Below are 19,657 nucleotides of genomic sequence, written 5' to 3'. Positions count from 1 at the left end.
TTTGACACTCACTAAATTAATAATGCATTTTAATTTACATGAAAAATTGTATTTTTTAACTTTTATTTCCTTCTAATTACATTCATTTAAAAAAGACACAAACACTTAAACTATCATAATGATTTACACTCTAATGTTGACATATATATATATATATATCTACCATTGATCATGACATTATCTTTAATAATTAATAAACATTTTCATATACAGTATTTGAAGATATATTTTTGAATTTTCTTTTACAAATATATTTATTGTATCCCATATAAGCGTGTAATAAAACATGCAAATAAGATTTACGTGATCAAAATATTAAGTTTTAGCTATGAACATAAGATTTATTTTAAATTATTACAGCATATTAGTTTATGATTTGATAAAAACAAATAGATTTGTAAAGTGGGAAACTGATACTGAACGATTACAAAAATAAATAACTTTCAAAAAATGACCACTTGTATATTTATCACAAGTAAAAAAACACAAATCAAATGCTTTAAATAAAATTTTTGCAGCAACCTTGCCTTTGTTGATATTTGAATTTGCTGACAGTGATCGAGGGAATCATTAACTAAATGTTGATCTGTGTCCATTTGTGTGTCACCGCGTTTTTTGGGAACATTCTTGTGTGTCACCGGTGTGTGTGTGTGTGTGTGTGTGTGTGTGTGTGTGTGTGTGTGTGTGTGTGTGTGTGTGTGTGTGTGTGTGTGTGTGTGTGTGTGTGTGTGTGTGTGTGTGTGTGTGTGTGTGTATCGACAGCACACTCACTGGTTATCTGGTTGCTCTTCACATCGTTTGTTCACAAGTTATTTTACTTTCCTCGTCGTCTCAGCGTCAGTCGTGCTGCAACTATGTGGACGTCTGAGGATCGAGTGCAAGTCTGAGAGAAGAAACCAGGAGTGAAGGATCTTCATCATCATCATCATCATCGTTTGACAATCAGACACGACATTCTCTAGGTGAGCAAACACAAAGTTTACCGACCAGTTTTCATTTTAGAATAAACTAAAGCTTCTTTTTGAAGTGACATTGGTCCGTTTTCCTATTTATTTTCAAACCTTAAAACATTTATTTACACACTGTTTAACAAACTTTCGAACTTCCTCATTTTTTTTACAATTTGGAAAAAAGTACTTACAGTATATAAAATATATATAAAATATAAAAATGTATTTTCTCCAGATATTTATACAGATTATATTTATACACACATTAAGTTGTTAATGGGAATTGTTTTCATAATATTTGTATGTTTTTTTTCTGTTAACAATTTGTTTTATACAGTTAAAATGTTTTATTAATATTATTGTTTAACTATCAATATTATAACTATTACTTCTTTTTTAGAGATAAAGATTATATTTGTTTGTCCCCGCCACTCCCTCACCATTCAAATGAAACAATAATAATAATAATGATAATAATAATGGGGACTTTTTTAAACTTCGATAAAAATAATTTAAAATTAGATACAATGTGTCTGCAATGGTTTATTACAAACAAATAATCTATATAACTATATTTGAAAACCTCTTTGTTTTCTTATCAGATCAAAATCTCATCTGTATCTAAATGTAATTAATTCATGTATAGATGAAAATATAACTTCTTCTTCACCTCTAGCTGAGACCAGGAAGTCCCACTGAGATTAAAAACCTCTTCTTTAAGGGAGTCCTCTCTTGCTCAGGACCAGATCGTGACTCATCTTCTCTCCTCAGACTGGTCCTCGAACAGCCGTTACCATGGCGTCTGCGGCTCTGGAACTGATGGGCTTCTTCCTGGGCCTGCTGGGCATGCTGGGAACTCTGGTGACCACGGTTCTGCCGTACTGGCAGATCTCGGCCCACATCGGCTCCAACATCATCACGGCGGTGGCCAACATGCGCGGCCTGTGGATGGAGTGCGTCTACCAGAGCACGGGCGCCTTCCAGTGCGAGACCTACAACTCCATGCTGGCGCTGTCGGCCGACCTGCAGGCGTCCCGGGCGCTCATGGTGATCTCGCTGGTGGCGTCCGTGCTCGCCCTCGCCGTGGCCGTGCTGGGGATGCAGTGCACCTTCTGCCTGGACGGCATGGGGGCGCTCAAGAGCCGCATGGCGGGCGCCGGCGGGGGGCTCTTCCTGACCGCCGGATTCCTCAGTCTCGTCCCGGTGGCGTGGACCACGCACGAGGTGGTCCAGAACTTCTACACGCCCACCATCCCGACCAGCATGAAGTCGGAACTGGGCGAGTGTCTGTATGTGGGGCTGGCGTCGGCGCTGATCTCCATGCTGGGCGGCGGGCTGCTGCTCATGTCCTGCTGCGAGGACCAGGAGGGCAGCAGGGGGCGCCGACACGGCGGCGGGTACCCGTACCCGATGGGCGTGGCCATGCATGCCCCCGGCGTGCGGACCACCACGCAGACCTATCGGAATCCCACCATGCAGGCGGGAGGCCCGGCCAGCAGGGGGCAGATGGTGCGCAGCACCAGCGAGGGCTCCGGGGTCAGCGCCCATCAGGTCCACTCTGGCAAGAAACCCACGGCGGCAGGATATGACATCACAGGATACGTCTAAAAACATTTTGTGGTTTCACATGGAAACAACTTTTTTTATTGCACATTTTTTACTTTTTTTTGTCAACCTGATCCAACCCAAAATCAATCAATAATCAAAACCTTTACGACGTTTATTTAAATCCATCACTTCAATAAAACACTGTTGATCTAGTCAATGTTGTCCGACATCGTCCCGGGTCTGACCCAGGACCTCCTCCCTCCATTATATTTTTAAGACTGTCTGATACTGATGAGGTTGGACTTGAAGTCGACTAGAGCTGCGACGACTTAACAGTTCACTCACTCGAAACTTACAAAAAAAATGACTGAAACTAGACTCAAAAGCAGAAGCTCTTGAATCACTCGGGATCTCCAGCTCAAAAAAACAGATACCAAACTCAACTTGAACCGAATCAAATCAAGACTTGGACAATAACTTTCCTGACACACAAAAACCTGAGACTAGACCAGACCTGGAACTTCAACTGCAAAGACTCACAAACTCATTTTGAGCTTCACAGTGACTCTGGACTAAAACACTCTAACAATGACTTGATCTCTGGTCGAGTTGAACAAAATCACATTTCAGTTTGTCTGGTCTAGTCCAAGGTCAGATCGGACAAACAGATGCGACTCTCTCTTCTCTGGTGGTCATATTGTTTTGTCAGTCGTCCCACTTAAAACAAGAAACTAATTTAACTTTCAATTTTACTTTTATGATTCATTTGTGTCCTGAAAGAAAAACCCATTTATTACCTTCAACGAGGTTTTCAACTTTAGGAACTGCCGTATTTAAATAATGGACCTGGACTCGAAACTGGACTCGGGTCAATGAACTCTCATGTGACCGAGAGAACGGCAGCGATAACAGAACACACACACACACACATACACACACACACAGACAGGTAAAGTATGTCAAAGGTCACGAAAGGTCATCACTCTGACATTGGTAAAAACAACCTCACAACATGTTTTTGGTCTGCTGAGGTACGTAGATCCAGGTTTGTCCCGGGACCTCCACCAACGCGACCAACAACCTCAGAGCTAATGTTGGAAATTTTAAATCACTAAAACTGATAAAAACTGAATGTAAATACACAACATGTGTCACACATTACGACCACACTTTCATATCTTCCTCTGATCATCAGAGAAATGACTCAGAACATCCCATTACTATACAGATCCTCTTCTGAATGCATTTACACCTCGTGCTGCTCAGCTTCAAACAGCCTAAATCTATTTCTGGTTTTTCAAATACATCAAACTTGTGTGTTTTGATACAAAAAAGAATGTTAGAACTGCAGATGCAGCAGTCGTTTTTCTTCTAATGGTGAATTATTTTATTTAAATATTCCTTTAATTTTATTTTTTTAAATTAAATATGAAAAACATTTTATTTATAGGATCGGCTGATTAATAAAGGTGAAAGTTTAATCTTTTCAAAGCGCCGGTGAGATGAGCAATGTCTCCATCTAACGGCCAAAGCTGGTACTACTTTGTACAAACAATTTAAATTTGTCAAAAGAAAAGTTATATTTAGGATATTTAGATTAAGGAGGATTATAGAATAATATTTAAGTAAGATAAAGGACTTCCCATTTGTTCTCAGTTCTTTCCCGGAATTGTCATTACTTCACTTAATATAAATGAGTTTTCAAAATAACAAAAATATACATTTATTAAGGTAAACTTTGTATTTACAGTAATGTTGTTAGTATCACTTGTGTTGCTCGTCGTCTCTTCGCTCGCGACCAAACTCCAGCACCAGAGGTTTCCCTAGCAACCGGTATCCGTGCAGCAGCCGCAAAGCTCTGCCAGCTGTTTCTGCGTCTGTGAGGAGACGGCACCTTCAGCACGGGGGTTAGTCTGGACACGGATCTGAACCCTCACCCTGCAGCGTGATGAAGGCCTGTCCCTTCAGGCGTCCGGTCAGCAGCCTGTAGACCACGGCTGGGCCCGTGGGCTCCTCGAACCTGGAGAACAGTGCCACCAGGTGGGCTGCCGACGCCTGCGCGCTCAGGTTCTTCACACACAAGACCTACAGAGACGGTTCAATATTGTTTCATCATCCTGGATCTGTCTTGAGATCCGATATTTTAAAAAATCTTATTTCACAAACATTTCTAAACTCGTGAGACATTAACTCACCCTGGAAGGATCGCCCGGCTGGTAGTTCCTGAAGCGCGGGATGTTCCGGATCTCGTCGTCAGAGCATCTGTTCGTCAAGACTTCCTCATCGGTCAAAAGCTGGACGTCGCCTCTGACCGTGATCGGACCCCCCGCTGACCCTGCCCTGACCCCACACAGGGTTCTGATTGGCTGCTGGATATCGATCGGAACTGGAGTTTGTGACCGAAGGCGTGAACTCGACTCTTGACCGACCAACGATTCCCCTGTTTGACCTGAGCTTTCTCCGCTGTGAGGGTTTTGGAGTGGATCTTCGTTTTCATGTGAGCTCTGTGATTGGCTGTGGTCTCCAGGTGAGCTCTGTGATTGGCTGTGGTCTCCTGAAGAGCTCCGTGATTGGTCCATTTTATACGACGCAGCAGTATTTTCATCCGGGACTTCCTGTAGCATCTTCCTCTTCCTCTCATCTCTTAGTACTTCTCTGTAGAGAGAATCCATGGGGTCAGAAGACGGCGCCCCCTGCTGGCCATCATTATCTTCATCTGCAGCAGAAAGTGAAATACTTTTATTTCATGTTTATTTTTTTTTACTTCATTTTGAACCATAAGAGAAGGAATTGTTCAGGCATCTAGTTAATGGAACAGTTTAAAAAAATGCTGTTTTTTTGTAAATAACATAACTTTAACTTTGTTTTTGTACCGTAACAGAGTCTAGAATCAAGCTCGTTTGAGTCTCTTCTTTTTTTTAACTTTTCAAGTCAGTAAACTTTTCAGTCATTACAGAGAAATAAAAAAATTCACTCACAAAATTGACAAAAACCGAGGACAAAATTTAGTTATTTTATTTAGTTGTTTTTAATAATTAGAATTAAACTAGTGATGAATAATAAAAATAGATGAAAAACCCTATTTTCAACATGAACTTTGGTCTTACATCAATATAGATTAAGGGCACACTTTGTCTACGTCAAGATAGATTATGTGATTAGATTAGATTAACCATTTTCTTGTCTCGTCTTGAAAAATAAAGTCACTATTCAGGAATGTGTTTCCACCTGACCTCTGTGATAGAGCGCGCTGAGGAATCCCTGGCGATCACTTCCCTGGAAAAGCGATCGTTCGATCTCCATCTCACGCCGGGACAGCGGCCGGCTGGCGGAGAAGCGTTGCGGGCGAGACAGAATCTCCGCCCGGGCCTCGATCTTGTCGCGGATCACCTGCAGACGCTGCTGCTTCGCCCCCGGCGCCGCACTCACGCCGTGACTCTGCTGAGACAAGTTTATTCCCACAAAAGTAAAACCTAAAGAGTGAGCGTTCGTCATCATATTACCTGCTCGGAGGCGTCTGCTTCGTGTCTGTTCCGCCACTGATGGATCTCCTTTTCCGTCAGTCCGAGCTCCCGCAGGCTGGCCAGCTGCTGCTCGCCGTCCTGCAAAGCCTGGAACTGAGAGAGACTCCTCACGCCGGCGGCCTGCTGTCCAAACGGCCGATAAAGAGCAGCCGGAGCGAAGCACTGCTTTTTAGCAACACACCTGCAAAACAAGAATTCATCTTCTCACATTCAAAACTAAAAGAAAAAAGCACCCAGAGAGCGCAGACCTTCACCAAGATCAAAGTGTGCCCAATTCCTATTTTTCCTATTAAGTCACTTTTTTTTTTTACAGTTTGATGTGTTTTATTAAGACTATTTTATTTGGATTGTTTAAGCGCATTGTGATCCTGGTCTGAAAAAAAAGCGCTCTATAAATATAAATTACTTACTCACATTTTTCAGAAAACAAGACATAACACAGCCCACCCCAATAGAAAAAAAAATGAAAAAAGGACAAAAACATACAAAAAAATACATTCAAAAACACAAAAAAAATTACCAGTAATCCAATCGGAAACTACAATAATGTGTGAAATGACTTAATAGCAAGATGGAACCGCAGAACACGACAAAATTAGGTCTTATTCAAGGGTTTTAACTCAGCATTGTGCATGAAATGTTATTGAAATGGATAAATATCTAATATATGTTTTTATTATGTCACCAACAACACTCACACATGAACTTCCTCAGTTTCTGTTTATTTTAAAAAGGACAATGTACATGTTACATTAAAAAGAAGGCTGCCCCAGATTTTTTGTGGAGGTAAACGTTGATGATGGTCATGGTCTCCTACAGCAAGCTACAAACTGTGCTCACACTAAAGTGTATCAAAATCCATGTATGAATTCATATCAGTTGTAGACACTAACATAATTTAAAAAACCTGAGAAAAATACATTATTTATCAATGTATATCACAGTATGAGGAAAATTCTGTTTTCGGTTTCTATGATTTTAATGTTAAAAGTTATCCTGGGTGTTTTTAGAAGCTACTCCATAAATTAATTTGAGACCCTTTAATTATAAATATTGTATTTAAAAGACAAACATTTTGCTCAACTTATTCTAATTAAACTTTTAAATACTGGTCATTGAATAAGAGAGTTCTCCGATTGCCAGGCGCAGTGGAAAAGCTCACACTGCACTTGTACGTGGTTTAAAATGTATATGACTTCATCATGGACAGAAATAGATGTTCAAGGTCGCCTGATTAAGGTTTTACCGGTCAATGTCGACACCGGTGTGGAGCTGCTGCACCAGGAGGTTGTGCAGCTGCCGCTGACCCTCCGTCTCCTGCTCCTCCAGAAGTGGACCATCGTCACAGGTCGGCCGGCTCACCCTGAGAGACACAAATGTTGGATATATCAGCAGCTGGAAAATAAATATTTGAGTTCAACCTTTTTAAGAATAAAGATTCTGGTGAGTATCTGGAAACTTTTTTACTGAAGGTTCTTTAGTACAAGTAAGAAGTGTATTTGTAGATTGTCAGTTTAAAAGTGTTATAACTATTATTATTACTGCTATTACTAAAATGTATAACATTTTAACATCATATGATGTGATGTTGGGTCGACTGTTAAAAACTATGTCAATCCTGAATATTTTATATCATTTTATTTATTTCTCTTTCTTCTTTTAGGAGTTGCTGGAGATTCATTTTGCTGCCAATCCTGCCATTCTTGTGTGGTTGGAATGTTGTTTTACAAGATGGTTAAAGATGCTGTTTTCACCCAAAAACCTGGAAGTATTGGAGAAGATTCACCCACTTGAAAGACAGACAAGAATTTAAAACAATTCAGATTAACAGTTAAACATGTGAACTGCTAAGAAATCATTATTATACAGTGACTTAGACTAAAAATAGATTCAATTCAAATTATTTACACCATTAATAGATCATTAATTTTCCTGTTTCTTGGTTTAGCAAGCTTTTCAATGACACCACACTTTTTAAAATAGGGTATATATTAAGCAGGTTATGACATTTTGAAAGTCAGATTTAACAAAAAGGTCACACCTTAATTATTTAACTTTATTGACTTAGTATTAAGGAAGTTGGCCGGATATTTGTGCATTTTCACCAGTTTTAATAATCCATCCTTTTATTATGTGTATCAAATAAACATGATACATGTCACTGTAATGGTCTTAACGAGACCTCTCTGGTAATAATAACATATTTAAAATGTGACACACATTACTAAAATGCATTAAAAAAAATTACAACTTGCATAAACATGCTATATAGACAGTTGCTAACGCGAGGCTAACCCAAGCTAACTTGTGAAGGAAAGCTAACTATCACCATGGCGACAGCGGAACTGTTTAAATAACAAGCTCAGCCGCAAGTAATGAATAAATAAACAGTTAAAATTCAAAAATGTGATTTAAGTTCCAACACATAACAACAGCGCTTTCCCCAAAAATAAACATTTCATTACCTTCGCATCTCCCCCGGTTTCTGTTGAGAAACTTCCGGTGCGTGGGCTCATGGGAAATGTAGTTGTGGGCGGGGGGAAACCCACAAAAGAGCGATATTATAATATTGCTTTGAATAAAATGTAATATTTAAAAAACAAAAAAAAATGTTGAGTAGTGGTTGTGGTACAGATTTTTAATATCGAATACACGCGATGGAATATTACAATTTTTAGCGGTTCGAGGAGGGTTGACGCCTCAGTGTTTGGTCCACATTATTATGGCACAGGTCAGAACACGCCGCCTGTACAGTTACGCATTAAAAAACATCCTCGGTGATTTTGACTTGGGGTGCGGTTTATAAAAGCCATAGAAGCCGGTGTCACATCCATCAACGCCGCACTAAGCCCGTCCATCCTCCCGCGCCTCCCGCACCGGCTCCAGTGTCCTCAATTAGCCTGCCCGGGTGACGTCACTAAAGGTGACAACATGGGTGCTGCAGATCTGAGGAGAACCATGGGATTAGAAAATAATAAACATTTTTAAGTGTGTTTTTTGAGGGGGTGGGAGGTGTCGGGTCGTCGCTCTTGCAGGGCCTGCGCAGCTGTGAGTGACAGCAAAGATGAGGGGTGGGGACGCAGGGTGGGGTCACGAGCAGGGAGAGACGGAGGAGGAACAGGCGGAGAGAGAGAGCCCAGCCCTGAGAACACACGGCAACAACACCGACGCGAGGAGAAGAGCCACGGACGCGGATTATTTTTTTTTTTAAAGGGGGGGGTGCAGTCGCCAAAAAAAAAGGGAGAGTTTCGACGCTGCGGAGATGAACTGAAGGAGGAGGCAGGGACGGTGCTCACACACCCCGAAATCTGACCGTAAAGGTGGTCACAGAGAGCCCCCCTCTCTCTCTCTCTCAGGGTCCTACCGAGCTACACCCTAAAAAAAAAAGCCCCCCCTTTAGTCCCCGCTGCTCCACCCCTGCGCTCCGGCAACCGAGATGCACACGGAGACCCGCAGCAAGAAAGTAAGTGCACACACACACACACATACACATCATGCAAACACACGCACTTGAGTGTGCGTGTGTTGGTGCGCGCTTGACATTGTCCGCTCAACATGTGAGTGTTTTTTTTTGCGCCCGTTTAATCTGGACCCCTTTGAGCCCGGATGGATAATCCAGGGGGCTGTCGGGGCAAAGGGGTCGAGGGTCTACGTGTTGGTGCCGCTGTCATGGTCCGGAGGGTCCGTGGTCGCGGGTCAGCTCGGTTTGAAGTGAAGCTCACAGAAGGCAGGAAGGAAACTGCAGCCTGCAGGACACCATCTTAGCTTTTTTAAAGGGCCAGCATCCTCTTTTTTTTTAATCGCACAACGAGTCGTTCAACAAAAAGGATGTTTACATTTCACTTAAAAAAACACAGGTTAAAGCACATAATGTCATATATTAATATTAGCGGTATAAGAAATGTTAAGATTTTACACAAATTTTAAGTCTATTTGCACTTTTTTTTCAGAACGTATTTCATGATAAAAGTGTGTATTTTTAGATGCGGTTAAACCTGGACAACAGACTGAGCAACTCAGGCCTTGAGAAATCACCCCGTACTAAGGGTGTGTAACGGCAAGAATCTAGAGATTCCATACATATCGAGATACAGAAGCAAAGCTTTGATGCATTGCTATTATATTGCAATACTGTAGAAGCTAAAACTATATTTACAGTATTGCTCGAGTACTTTACAGATCGCACCTCTGTTGATGAAGTCGTAATTGCTTTCATTCGGTTTTAAAACCAAAAACATAACGCCAGCTTTAAAAGCTGCTTGAGTTGACTGTATCCTCTCGTCCTCAGTCTCACAGGATGGTGATGAAAAATGTATGATTGAGGAACGGTTGCATGAAAGGAGACTTGATGGATGTGGATGGGAATAAAGGACGTAGAGAAGAGATCGATGGTCTACGTGTTGGTGCCGCTGTCATGGTCCGGAGGATCCTTGGTTGCGGGTCAGCTCGGTTTGAAGTGAAGCTCACATAGGCAGGAAGGAAACTGCAGCCTGCAGGACACCATCTTAGCTTTTTTAAAGGGCCAGCATCCTCTTTTCTTTTTTTTAAATCGCAGAACGAATCAAAAAAGCTGTTTACATTTTACTTAAATAAAATACAGGTTAAAGCGATTTTTAAAATACATGCACATAATGCTATATATTAATATTAGAGGTATAAGAAAATAATGGTACACAGATATATCACAATATATATTTGTTTGATGATACTGTATCAAAATTCAATTTGATCAATAAATACATATATTTTTCCTTTCAAATAATATTTTATTTTGTGTCAGTTATTTTTTTGTGTTACATTATAACAAAGTGTGTAATGTGAATATTCACGGCATTTGTTAAAGCAGCACTGGTTTTTTCGTCAGTTTTGTGAGTGATAATACCAAAAACACGTACATTTTTTTATTTCTCTGTAATGACTGAAAAGTTCACTGACTTGAAAAGTAAAAAACGTTCTTGATTCTAGACTCTGACTCACTCGGGTGCTTTTATGTCACAATGTCTTTTTCAAAGTACAAGCTATTTAAAATAATATTTTTGGTGTATTTAGCTTGATTTTACAAGATTTATATTTGTAATTCGAGTTCTTTGTGGCCCTTTGAAGCAGCTCTGGGTAGCTTTGGGTACCTTAATATTTTTGTACTAAAATAACTTATGATGACACATCAACTTATAACTAGTTGAATGACTTCGTATACCGTGACTTGAGGTTTTTTGAGTGATTTTTATTTTCACTGTAAAAGTTCTTGGGGATGGTGTGAACATGCTACATATCACGCTGGTTATCCACGAACTGATTAGTTTCCACATCGATATCCATCCTTCATTCATAAATGGAAGTTTGGAAACAGAAAATTCGTCCAGCTGCTGCAAACCTGGACATGGCAACTTTTGCGACGTTTAGCGAGTGCTCATGGGAAATGTGGTCTCCCGTCGGGCTAAACACTACCACTTTAGTCCACCGACGTCGCTCGACTAAAAATTGCATAGAGCTGTTTTAATATTTTGTGTTGCTACCTAACTTATCGGACGCTAGATGGCAGCAGTCATTTCGTCCCCCGCTGCTAAAGGATCAATTAAATATCGGCGATGACTAAGGACGAGAGGATACAGTCGACAACAGCAGTTTTTTAAAGCTAATTTTTGGCTTTTTCAATAGTCTGTAAATTCTGCAATACCGGAGTCAATACTTTTAAATATACCCTTGTTTTTACAGTACCACAATATATCACATTATTTAGTATCGTGATATGTATCACCAATACACCCATACTTATTATTTTGTTTTTATTGATAACAAAGCATTATGTTACGTTAGCATTAACACAAAAAAAATATACACAAATAAAAATTGTGTTTTTTTTAAATAAAATTCATTTGGGTTCAAAAGATTTGAGGTCCATGGAATAGCTAGCCTCCTTCTTTGAGTTGCGTCATCCTGGAGAGACTTGGAGGAGATCCAGTTAGAGAGAGAGATAAAGTCTTTGAGTGACATTGACATTTATCTTCCTCTAGATGAGCTAGTAAAATCTGGACTCACTATTCGACCTTGAAAACGGATCAAAATGAGACATTTATAAACCATAGAAAGCACTTTAGTGTTAGCATGCTAACACGGGCTAATTTTTGGATGTAGTAAGTTACAAAAAATTACTTAAAATTATTAAAATGTGAGTCAAAAGATGCACAATATTGAGATAATTTCGTATTTTATTACAAACTATCTTACATTTTTATCATGAAAATTACCTTGCAAAAATGGCGATAGCCGTTAGCATAAAAAAAGCTAATGACTAGCTTTGCTAAGCTGTCAACTACAGTCGCTGGGTGTGAAAGTCATATGTGTATAGCTATATAATAATAATATAGAATGACATTGTTGAAGACATTGAGCCTGTAAAGACCGCGAACCAAAAGTGATCCGAGCTAAACCTCGTCACCGCCTGAACTTCACCTTTGACCCACAGGGTGATCAGGAGTCGTCATACTTCAAGCTTCTCTGGACAGGAAGTTGAGCGAGGAAAAGAGTGACTGTTACTGTTACTGCGACAATGATTAACTCGAGCCGAGCGATACTAAACGAGAACCTCGGCGGTCGACGAGACGGCTCGGGTCGTCTCTGCCTCCTCGGGTCACTAAAGGTGTCGTAACTTAAAGTGGGTTTCATACAGTTCGGCTTCGACGTTGGTTAGAGAAAATAATGAAGAAGATAACGGAGAACTTGTTGTCCGCAAGTGTTTTTCTAAATCAACAGTATCGATTATGGGGAATCAATAAATGAAGAGCACTCTGTACAATACAATACGAGGTTTCGCTTTAAGTAACTCACTTATTTTCCTGAAAATATGGTTTTCTTGCTCACGTATTATATTCCTTATTATTATTTTATTAGCCAGTTCCCATACCCTATATTTTCTTTTTTTAAATGTATTTAATGTTTTTTAAGATTTTTTTATTTTTTTTTCAGGAGGTATTTCTTGATAAAAGTTTGTATTTTTAGATAGTGTTAAACCTGGACAACAGACTGAGCAACTCAGGCCTAGATAAATCAACCCGTACTGAGGGTGTGTAACGGCAAGAATCTGGAGATACGATACTTATCAAGATACAGGAGCAAAGTTACGATGCATTGCTATTTTATTGCAATACTGTAGTAGCAAAAATATATTCACAGTATTGCTCGAGTACTTTACAGATCGCACTACTGTTGATGAAGTCGTAACTTCTTTCATTCAGTTTTGAAACCAAAAAACAAAACACCAGCTTTAAAAGCTGCTTGAGTCGACTGTATCCTCTCATCCTCAGTCTCACAGGATGGCGATGATAATATATGATTGAGGAACGGTTGCATGAGAGGAGACTTGATGGATGTGGATGGGAATAAAGGACCTAGAGAAGAATTAGGAATAAAAAGGATAAAAACGCATCCTACTGTGGACGCAGTTTGTCGAGGTAATTTCCTCTCGCTGCCGTGGTCAGTTGACGTACCATCTGTTCACACCGAACTGGGTCGGACTCCTGCCTCCTGCTCGTGTGCGAGACCGAGCGTGAGGCAAGAAGACAGCGCGTGAGGAATGTTCCGGGGGCTCCGGGGTCATCACGAGGGTCGGCGCTGGCGGCGGAGACTCGCTCGGGTCACTTGGTCATCCGTGTCGCCGGGAATTACCAGCAGAAGGAAAAGTCTGAGTAAAAGTTAAATGTCAGATCTTGTCGTTAACCTCGTACCTTGATTTATTCGGCTTTAAATGTCAATGACACGCGTTTGTCGGAGCGACGCTCGCACGTGGCTGCGACATGATAATAATAGTTTAATGGTTTTATATTTGAATGAGAATACTATTTTATTATCATAATACTTTTTATTGTTTGTTTTTTTTATTATATGCCTCTTAATCACTTTCTTCTTCTCTCCTGTTTATATAATACAATCATCCTTTGAAAAACCTCCCTTACATTTTACGGAAATTAAAATGAAAAGTCAGTTATTAGAGTAAGTTAATAATAAGTTATTAAAACTAATTTAAAAGTTGAATTTATATTTCACATGATTTTCCAGATTTTCTTATTAATTGTAATTTATACAATAAATTGTATTTTCTTACAGTTTGTCGTCAGAGTTTTTAACTGTATAGATTTTAATTATTTTGGTTATTAAACTATGTTAAACCACTAATTAAATATTACAAGAAAAACCTGTGAATGAGGTAAATGAATGTAGCGTGAAAAGAATATGTTTCATCAAGATTTGTATCATTACTATTAGGGCTGTGTATTAATATATTACACGTCATGGTACAGCAACAATACGATATATTGTGATACTGTAGTAACAAGGATATATTTGTAGTATTGTCCGAGTACTTGACTTTGGTGTTGCAGAATTAACAGACCACACATGACTCGGGATAAAGTATGGGTGTATTGGTGATACATATCACGATACTAAATATTGTGATATATTGTGGTACTGTAAGAACAAGGGTATATTTAAAAGTATTGACTCCGGTATTGCAGAATTTACAGACCGTATGACTATTGAAAAAGCCAAAAATTAGCTTTAAAAGCTGCTGGAGTCGACTGTATCCCCTCGTCCTCAGTCATCCTCGGGATCTCTCAGGATTTCATTATTACTTCATATGCAGAGAACGTAACTTTAAGGTTTAATCGCAACACAAAAATGATCAAACGCTGCAAATATATTGATGTTAATTGAAATATGAACCATAAAGTAAATTTGATGAAAATAAAAATATGATTTTTTTTGCTTTTCCTGCTTCTAAGATGTGCAAACCAGTGTCATCCTGGCTGTAAATTGAGTCAATATGTGGCACAAGCTTCATCTCAGACGGTCAGGAAGTCACTGTCGTCGTCAGTGTTGTCGTTGGCCAGAGCGTCTCTTCTGCGGCGCAGCTTCCTCCTGCAGGACATCACGTCACATTATCGTCTCAAAAAGCCATTAAACAGTAATTCTATCACATTTGCGGTGTGAAATCTAATTTGGTCTGATCACAGATGCAGCGATGACACGGTCTGGTTGCTTCCCATGACTCAGCAGAGAAGGAAGTTCTTCCTGTCTTGCTTCTTTTTTTTTTGAAACGGCGATAGCCGCGCTCAGGCTATTTTTAAAACGCTCCAGCGGCCCATCGTCGGTTACTGACCCGCAAATATCTCAGGCTTCCCCGCCGGAGTGAGCCGTCGCTGAGACCTCCTCTCTGAGGTCCCTCGGAGGAGCCTCGCTTACGAACTGTTGCACCACAATATGGGAGTTAGGGATGCGACACATTGAATTCTAGTGACGCGTTTTGATGACATCTGAACTTCTGCTAAATCATGCTAACCAATCAGGGGCCAGATTTTACAGTAATGTAATGAGCATTGGTCCCTTAGGGGCCACATTATATACTGTGACAGTGGTGAGGCAAGAATGAATTAATTAAAAAAAAACAGCTTATGATGTAATTTGATTTTACCTTATATTTTTATTTACTTATTTTTATTAATGCAATATATATATATATATATATATATATATATATATATATATATATATATATATATATATATCTGTTTAATTGTATTGAAAGAAAAAGAAGAAGGAAAAATGCAAAAAAACAAATAAACATATACACATAAGTACATATGTGATTACATATAACAATATAAATATATTTAATGCAGAAGTGTACTTATGACATCATAAAACAAAGCTAAATAAGCAAAAGCTGAGCAATATTTAGTTTTGAATCTTGACGTACAACACTCTAATATAAAAAACATTCCTCCTAAAACAGATTAATAAAAGAAAGAAAATAATCTATTTAATGTGTTAAATAATCAAATTGTTAGGCATCAGAAACACGTGTACACGATCCGAGTCTCTTGAGTCACTACAAAGCGTAAAAAATCCACCATCGACGGAATTTTTTGTCTTTTGGCTCAGCTCTTTTATTCTCCACGATAAACTCATATTCTGTATGAGCTTGACACTAATTTGGAAGTATGTCTGAGCCATCCGAGTAAATGGTTGAATTTCACGTTAACAATTATCAATTATTTAAAAAAATAATTAAATCTAATTATATCTATATTAAAAGGTTTATTTTTAAATTATCAAATAAAATAAAAATAAAATCTAAATGAATCATCTCTTCATAGATGCATGTAGAGGTTGATTTTCTAATGCAACAACAACAATAAAAATTCTATATTGTTTAATTCATAGCCTTTTAAATTCAATATAAACAAGTTGGTATATTAGTGTCATCTTACCAGACCAATCCAATCGAGCACTGAGCAACTCGCTTTTGGTATTGTCTGGTGCTGGCACTAAATTTAAATATACGTCTGATATTGTCTATAACATGTAATAAATACGGTCATATATGATAGTATTTATTACATTTCTATTCTAATAAAAGTAATGAAATGTTGAATCATTTAAAACGATTCATCACAATGATTAAGTTGTTGACTCTGATAAGGTTTAGAAGTGTCTGTGAATCACATTAAACTCGTAATTCGGTGTGAAGTTTATCTGATGGTCATTCTGCGGGTGTGGGGGCGAGAGGGCGGGGAGGGAGTCATGTGATCGGCTGCTGCAGAAAGGAGGGCTTTGTATTAAAGGTTTGTGGCTTTCTTTAAAAATCTAAATTTGTCCAAATGATGCTCCACATGGTGACCCTGTCCTCGCGTTCGCCTCGTTCCCACCGACTGCCGTGTCAGTGAGTCGTCTGGTTCTACGCAAGCTCTCTGTGAACTTTTGAGTCCGAGGACGTCCTGGTGTTGCTTCAGAAGGGCTTCCGCTTGTTGCAGTTTCGACCACATCAAAATCTACAAATAATCTGGTCGTGTTTTTAAAAAAGTTATCAACACAAGTTGTGGTTTTATTTCATTAATTCAAATAACTTTCAGTCGTGTTAGTTGATATCGTGGGAAAATTAATAACCCTACGGATTTTAACCACTGCTGTTGAATGAAACAAAGATTGTGTTCATAAGACATTTTTTTAAGTCGTGAGATGCCCTGAATCAATCCATAATTTGAGATTTATGTTAGGTAGAACTTTATTGATCCCTCAGGAGGTCTCCTTCGGAAATAGTTTTTTTCCAATTAGACACAGCAATACAGCAATTATTCATAAAGATAAAAATAAGAACAAAGAGAAGTAAAGAGAAAGAACAAGATGATACAATCTAAGTGTAAAGGTAAAGAACATAGATCAAAGAAAGATAACAAAGACAAAGGATACAAAGACATAGAACAGAACATCATGATACTTTCGCTCCACAGATGAAATAAGTCTTAAAATCCTATTAGGATTATTTTCAAGTAATCTGAATGTTTTTGGAGTTTCAGGCAAAAATCATTGTCCGTTAAACAGTTGCAAATTAATTTTCTTTGTCCTTCTTGTCCAAAAAGACCCATTTAAAAACATCATAATACCTCCATGTAGACAGTAGACTGTAGCAATGTTTACCCAGTGTTTCCTGTCTATGTAGCATGTTAGCCTTTTAGCTTCTGCTACAAACAAACTTAAAATATAGACTCGTTTAATTTATTTTGGACAAAATTCCACTTGTCGATGCTTCAATACAATATCGACATTACAGACGAGCAGTTTTTGGATATTTTTAATTGTGTATTTTTGTACGAAGAAAATTGCCAAACTCCACGTATTACTAAAACAATTCCAGCCCTAAATTGACATGTGGGTGAGTAAAAAAAAAAAAAGAGTGAAATTTGAAACTATCTACTATGCTTTAAGCATAAAAACCCTCGGTGCTGTTTTCAAGACCTCGGGATTTGTTTCACAACCTGGAGTCCCCGCGAGTGTTGCTAATACCAAAGACTCTCAAGCTGAGTTAATCAGGAGGAGGAATGTGGGCCGAGCTGCAGTCCAGTTTTCAGGCCGGCGTCCTGGAAGTCGGGAGGACCTGGTGTTGTGGCAGTTATTTACAGGAGTTTAAGGAATATCTTAAAGGGATCTCGTACCACAGTGGATGTAATTTAAGGTAGAACCTTTCGGGGAAAAACGGTACAGTGGGTTTATTTCAGGTTACTTCCTGGTACTAGCATAAGAGTTCTGATATGGTCCTCATGAGAGTCCTGATCCGTTCGGCAAAGCGTGGCCTTGGGACCCATTAACCCCTTTATATGATCCTAATTGAATAAAACTATATAGTAACCGTGTACTCGCGTGAGTACTCGCATGATCCGGTTGTGTTGGTTGGCAGTGCCAGACGTGGTTTCTTGTCAATCCCATTACCCTTGTAAAAAACCTTGGCATTTTTTCCAGTTTTGTCGTGAGTTCTCTGTCTCATATCCATTTATTCTATTTCCCTTACAGCCAAAGAAAACAATAGGGTGCCAGGTTGAGACCTGATTTTTTTTATAGTCTGGTTTTAAGATCCAAGAGTGGTTCTTCGGGGTCATTTCAAATACAGGGGTTCTGGTCTTTGTCGGAATTCCAGGTCGACGATCTTTGAAACAAAACTTAAATTGGTCGTTTTTTTTGGCTTTTGTCCTGGTGCCCCTAATTTGATCGACCCACAAGACTGGGTAACTGAACTAACCCAAGTGTCTAGACTGGATTTTGCATTGACAAGTAGGGAGTCTAGACTTGGTCAGCATTTTACCCTTTATCTGGGATACTGTCAATATTCAACCATCAATACTCGGGTCAACACTAGTTAAGTCTGATGGTTTATATAATCTTCTATTATGAACTCAAGATTTGAGCTCTCAGGAACTTTGAAAAAAGGGAAAATGCATGGGATCCATATTCAAAGTTGGTCCAAAGTCCACTCACTGTCTGGTTTGTTTTTCCAATATGGCCGAAGAGATTAGCATCCGGAAGTCGCCACCATGACTGGCCAATCAGATGGAAGGAACAAAAATCAGTTCAGTTATCCTCGACTGTACGATGGTTGTGGGTTAGAACCATGTAGACCCAGTGGACGGAAGTTTTTAAAAGACTTCAACAAGTACCGACCTTGTTAGATTTGAGTTCAGGACGACTTTCAAGTTTGTGTATCTGCGACCCCGGGGTTTGTAACACGTCCTGGTCTAAGGGTTGTCGATCCATACCGGGGTCAAGGTGCACGAGGCCGGTTGATGATGGTGGTGCATCTGGATGGTCCAGGTGAGCGTTTTTTTCAAGACCCCTACACTCTTTGGCAGGTTCGGATCCCCTGGATCGCCTCAAACAAACTCCCCGTCCTGGTTCAACTCTCAAGTTGTGTGTGTGTGTGTGTACTTTGTTGTTGTGTGTGTTGTCGATTGTGAGCTCTTGAGCAGGATGTGCGTTGGCAGTGAGAACGTGTGAATGTGAATTATGTGAATGAGTGCCGTGTTGAAGGGTGGGGTCTGAAGTGTGTAACTGTGTGTGTGTGTTGCATGCCAGCGTCCACTTGTGTGCGTGCGTGTGTGTGTGTGTGTGTGTGCATTGGCTGCGTCACCTCCGATTAGGCTCTGATGTGCCGTTGCGGTGTGACCTCCTACCCACCATTAACAAGGAGGAAGAAGAGGAATAGGGGGCGTCTGGGATTCGGGGTCGCCATGGCAACCACTGCCACGCTGCCAAAACGGCCACAATGAGAAGAAAGGGGGACGTGGGAGGAAGGGGGGATAGAGGGGG

The 19,657-nt window shown here is 39.6% G+C and overlaps 3 protein-coding genes across 7 annotated transcripts in view; 2 read left to right on the top strand and 1 right to left on the bottom strand.

Moving 5' to 3' along the window:
* Window positions 1-878: 878 nt before the first annotated feature.
* cldn2 (claudin 2) lies at window positions 879-2,660 on the top strand. Its single transcript, XM_087806857.1, has 2 exons — window positions 879-962; window positions 1,722-2,660. Exon 2 carries the CDS (start codon window positions 1,746-1,748, stop codon window positions 2,556-2,558), a length of 813 nt encoding a protein of 270 aa, XP_087662983.1. The 5' UTR covers window positions 879-962; window positions 1,722-1,745; the 3' UTR covers window positions 2,559-2,660.
* rbm41 (RNA binding motif protein 41) lies at window positions 2,374-8,504 on the bottom strand. Of its 4 annotated transcripts, none has more exons than XM_087806851.1 (8): window positions 8,488-8,504; window positions 7,269-7,385; window positions 6,002-6,203; window positions 5,732-5,939; window positions 4,694-5,214; window positions 4,436-4,583; window positions 4,247-4,375; window positions 2,374-2,508 (listed from the first exon to the last, which is right to left on the bottom strand). In XM_087806851.1, the coding sequence occupies exons 1-7, from the start codon at window positions 8,493-8,495 to the stop codon at window positions 4,263-4,265; spliced, it is 1,317 nt and encodes a 438-aa protein (XP_087662977.1). In that variant the 5' UTR covers window positions 8,496-8,504; the 3' UTR covers window positions 2,374-2,508; window positions 4,247-4,262. The 4 variants fall into 4 exon arrangements, with proteins under 4 accessions (XP_087662977.1, XP_087662974.1, XP_087662978.1 ...); XM_087806848.1 differs by having other exon boundaries at window positions 2,440-2,554; XM_087806852.1 differs by having other exon boundaries at window positions 2,440-2,554; window positions 5,732-5,936.
* A 656-nt stretch (window positions 8,505-9,160) lies between these two features.
* Window positions 9,161-19,657, top strand: part of klf8 (Kruppel like factor 8) — a 41,106-nt gene continuing 30,609 nt past the window's right edge. For both annotated transcript variants that reach the window (XM_087806856.1, XM_087806855.1), the window contains exon 1: window positions 9,161-9,485. In XM_087806856.1, coding sequence (XP_087662982.1) covers window positions 9,459-9,485 — 27 coding nt within the window. In that variant the 5' untranslated portion in view covers window positions 9,161-9,458. The remainder of the gene's footprint in view (window positions 9,486-19,657) is intronic.

The sequence above is a fragment of the Callionymus lyra genome, chromosome 14 (assembly GCF_982586985.1).
Source record: "Callionymus lyra chromosome 14, fCalLyr1.hap1.1, whole genome shotgun sequence".
Taxonomy (NCBI): Eukaryota; Metazoa; Chordata; class Actinopteri; order Syngnathiformes; family Callionymidae; genus Callionymus; species Callionymus lyra.
The sequence above is the reverse complement of the archived record's forward strand: the minus strand, read 5'-3'. Positions and strand labels throughout refer to the sequence as shown.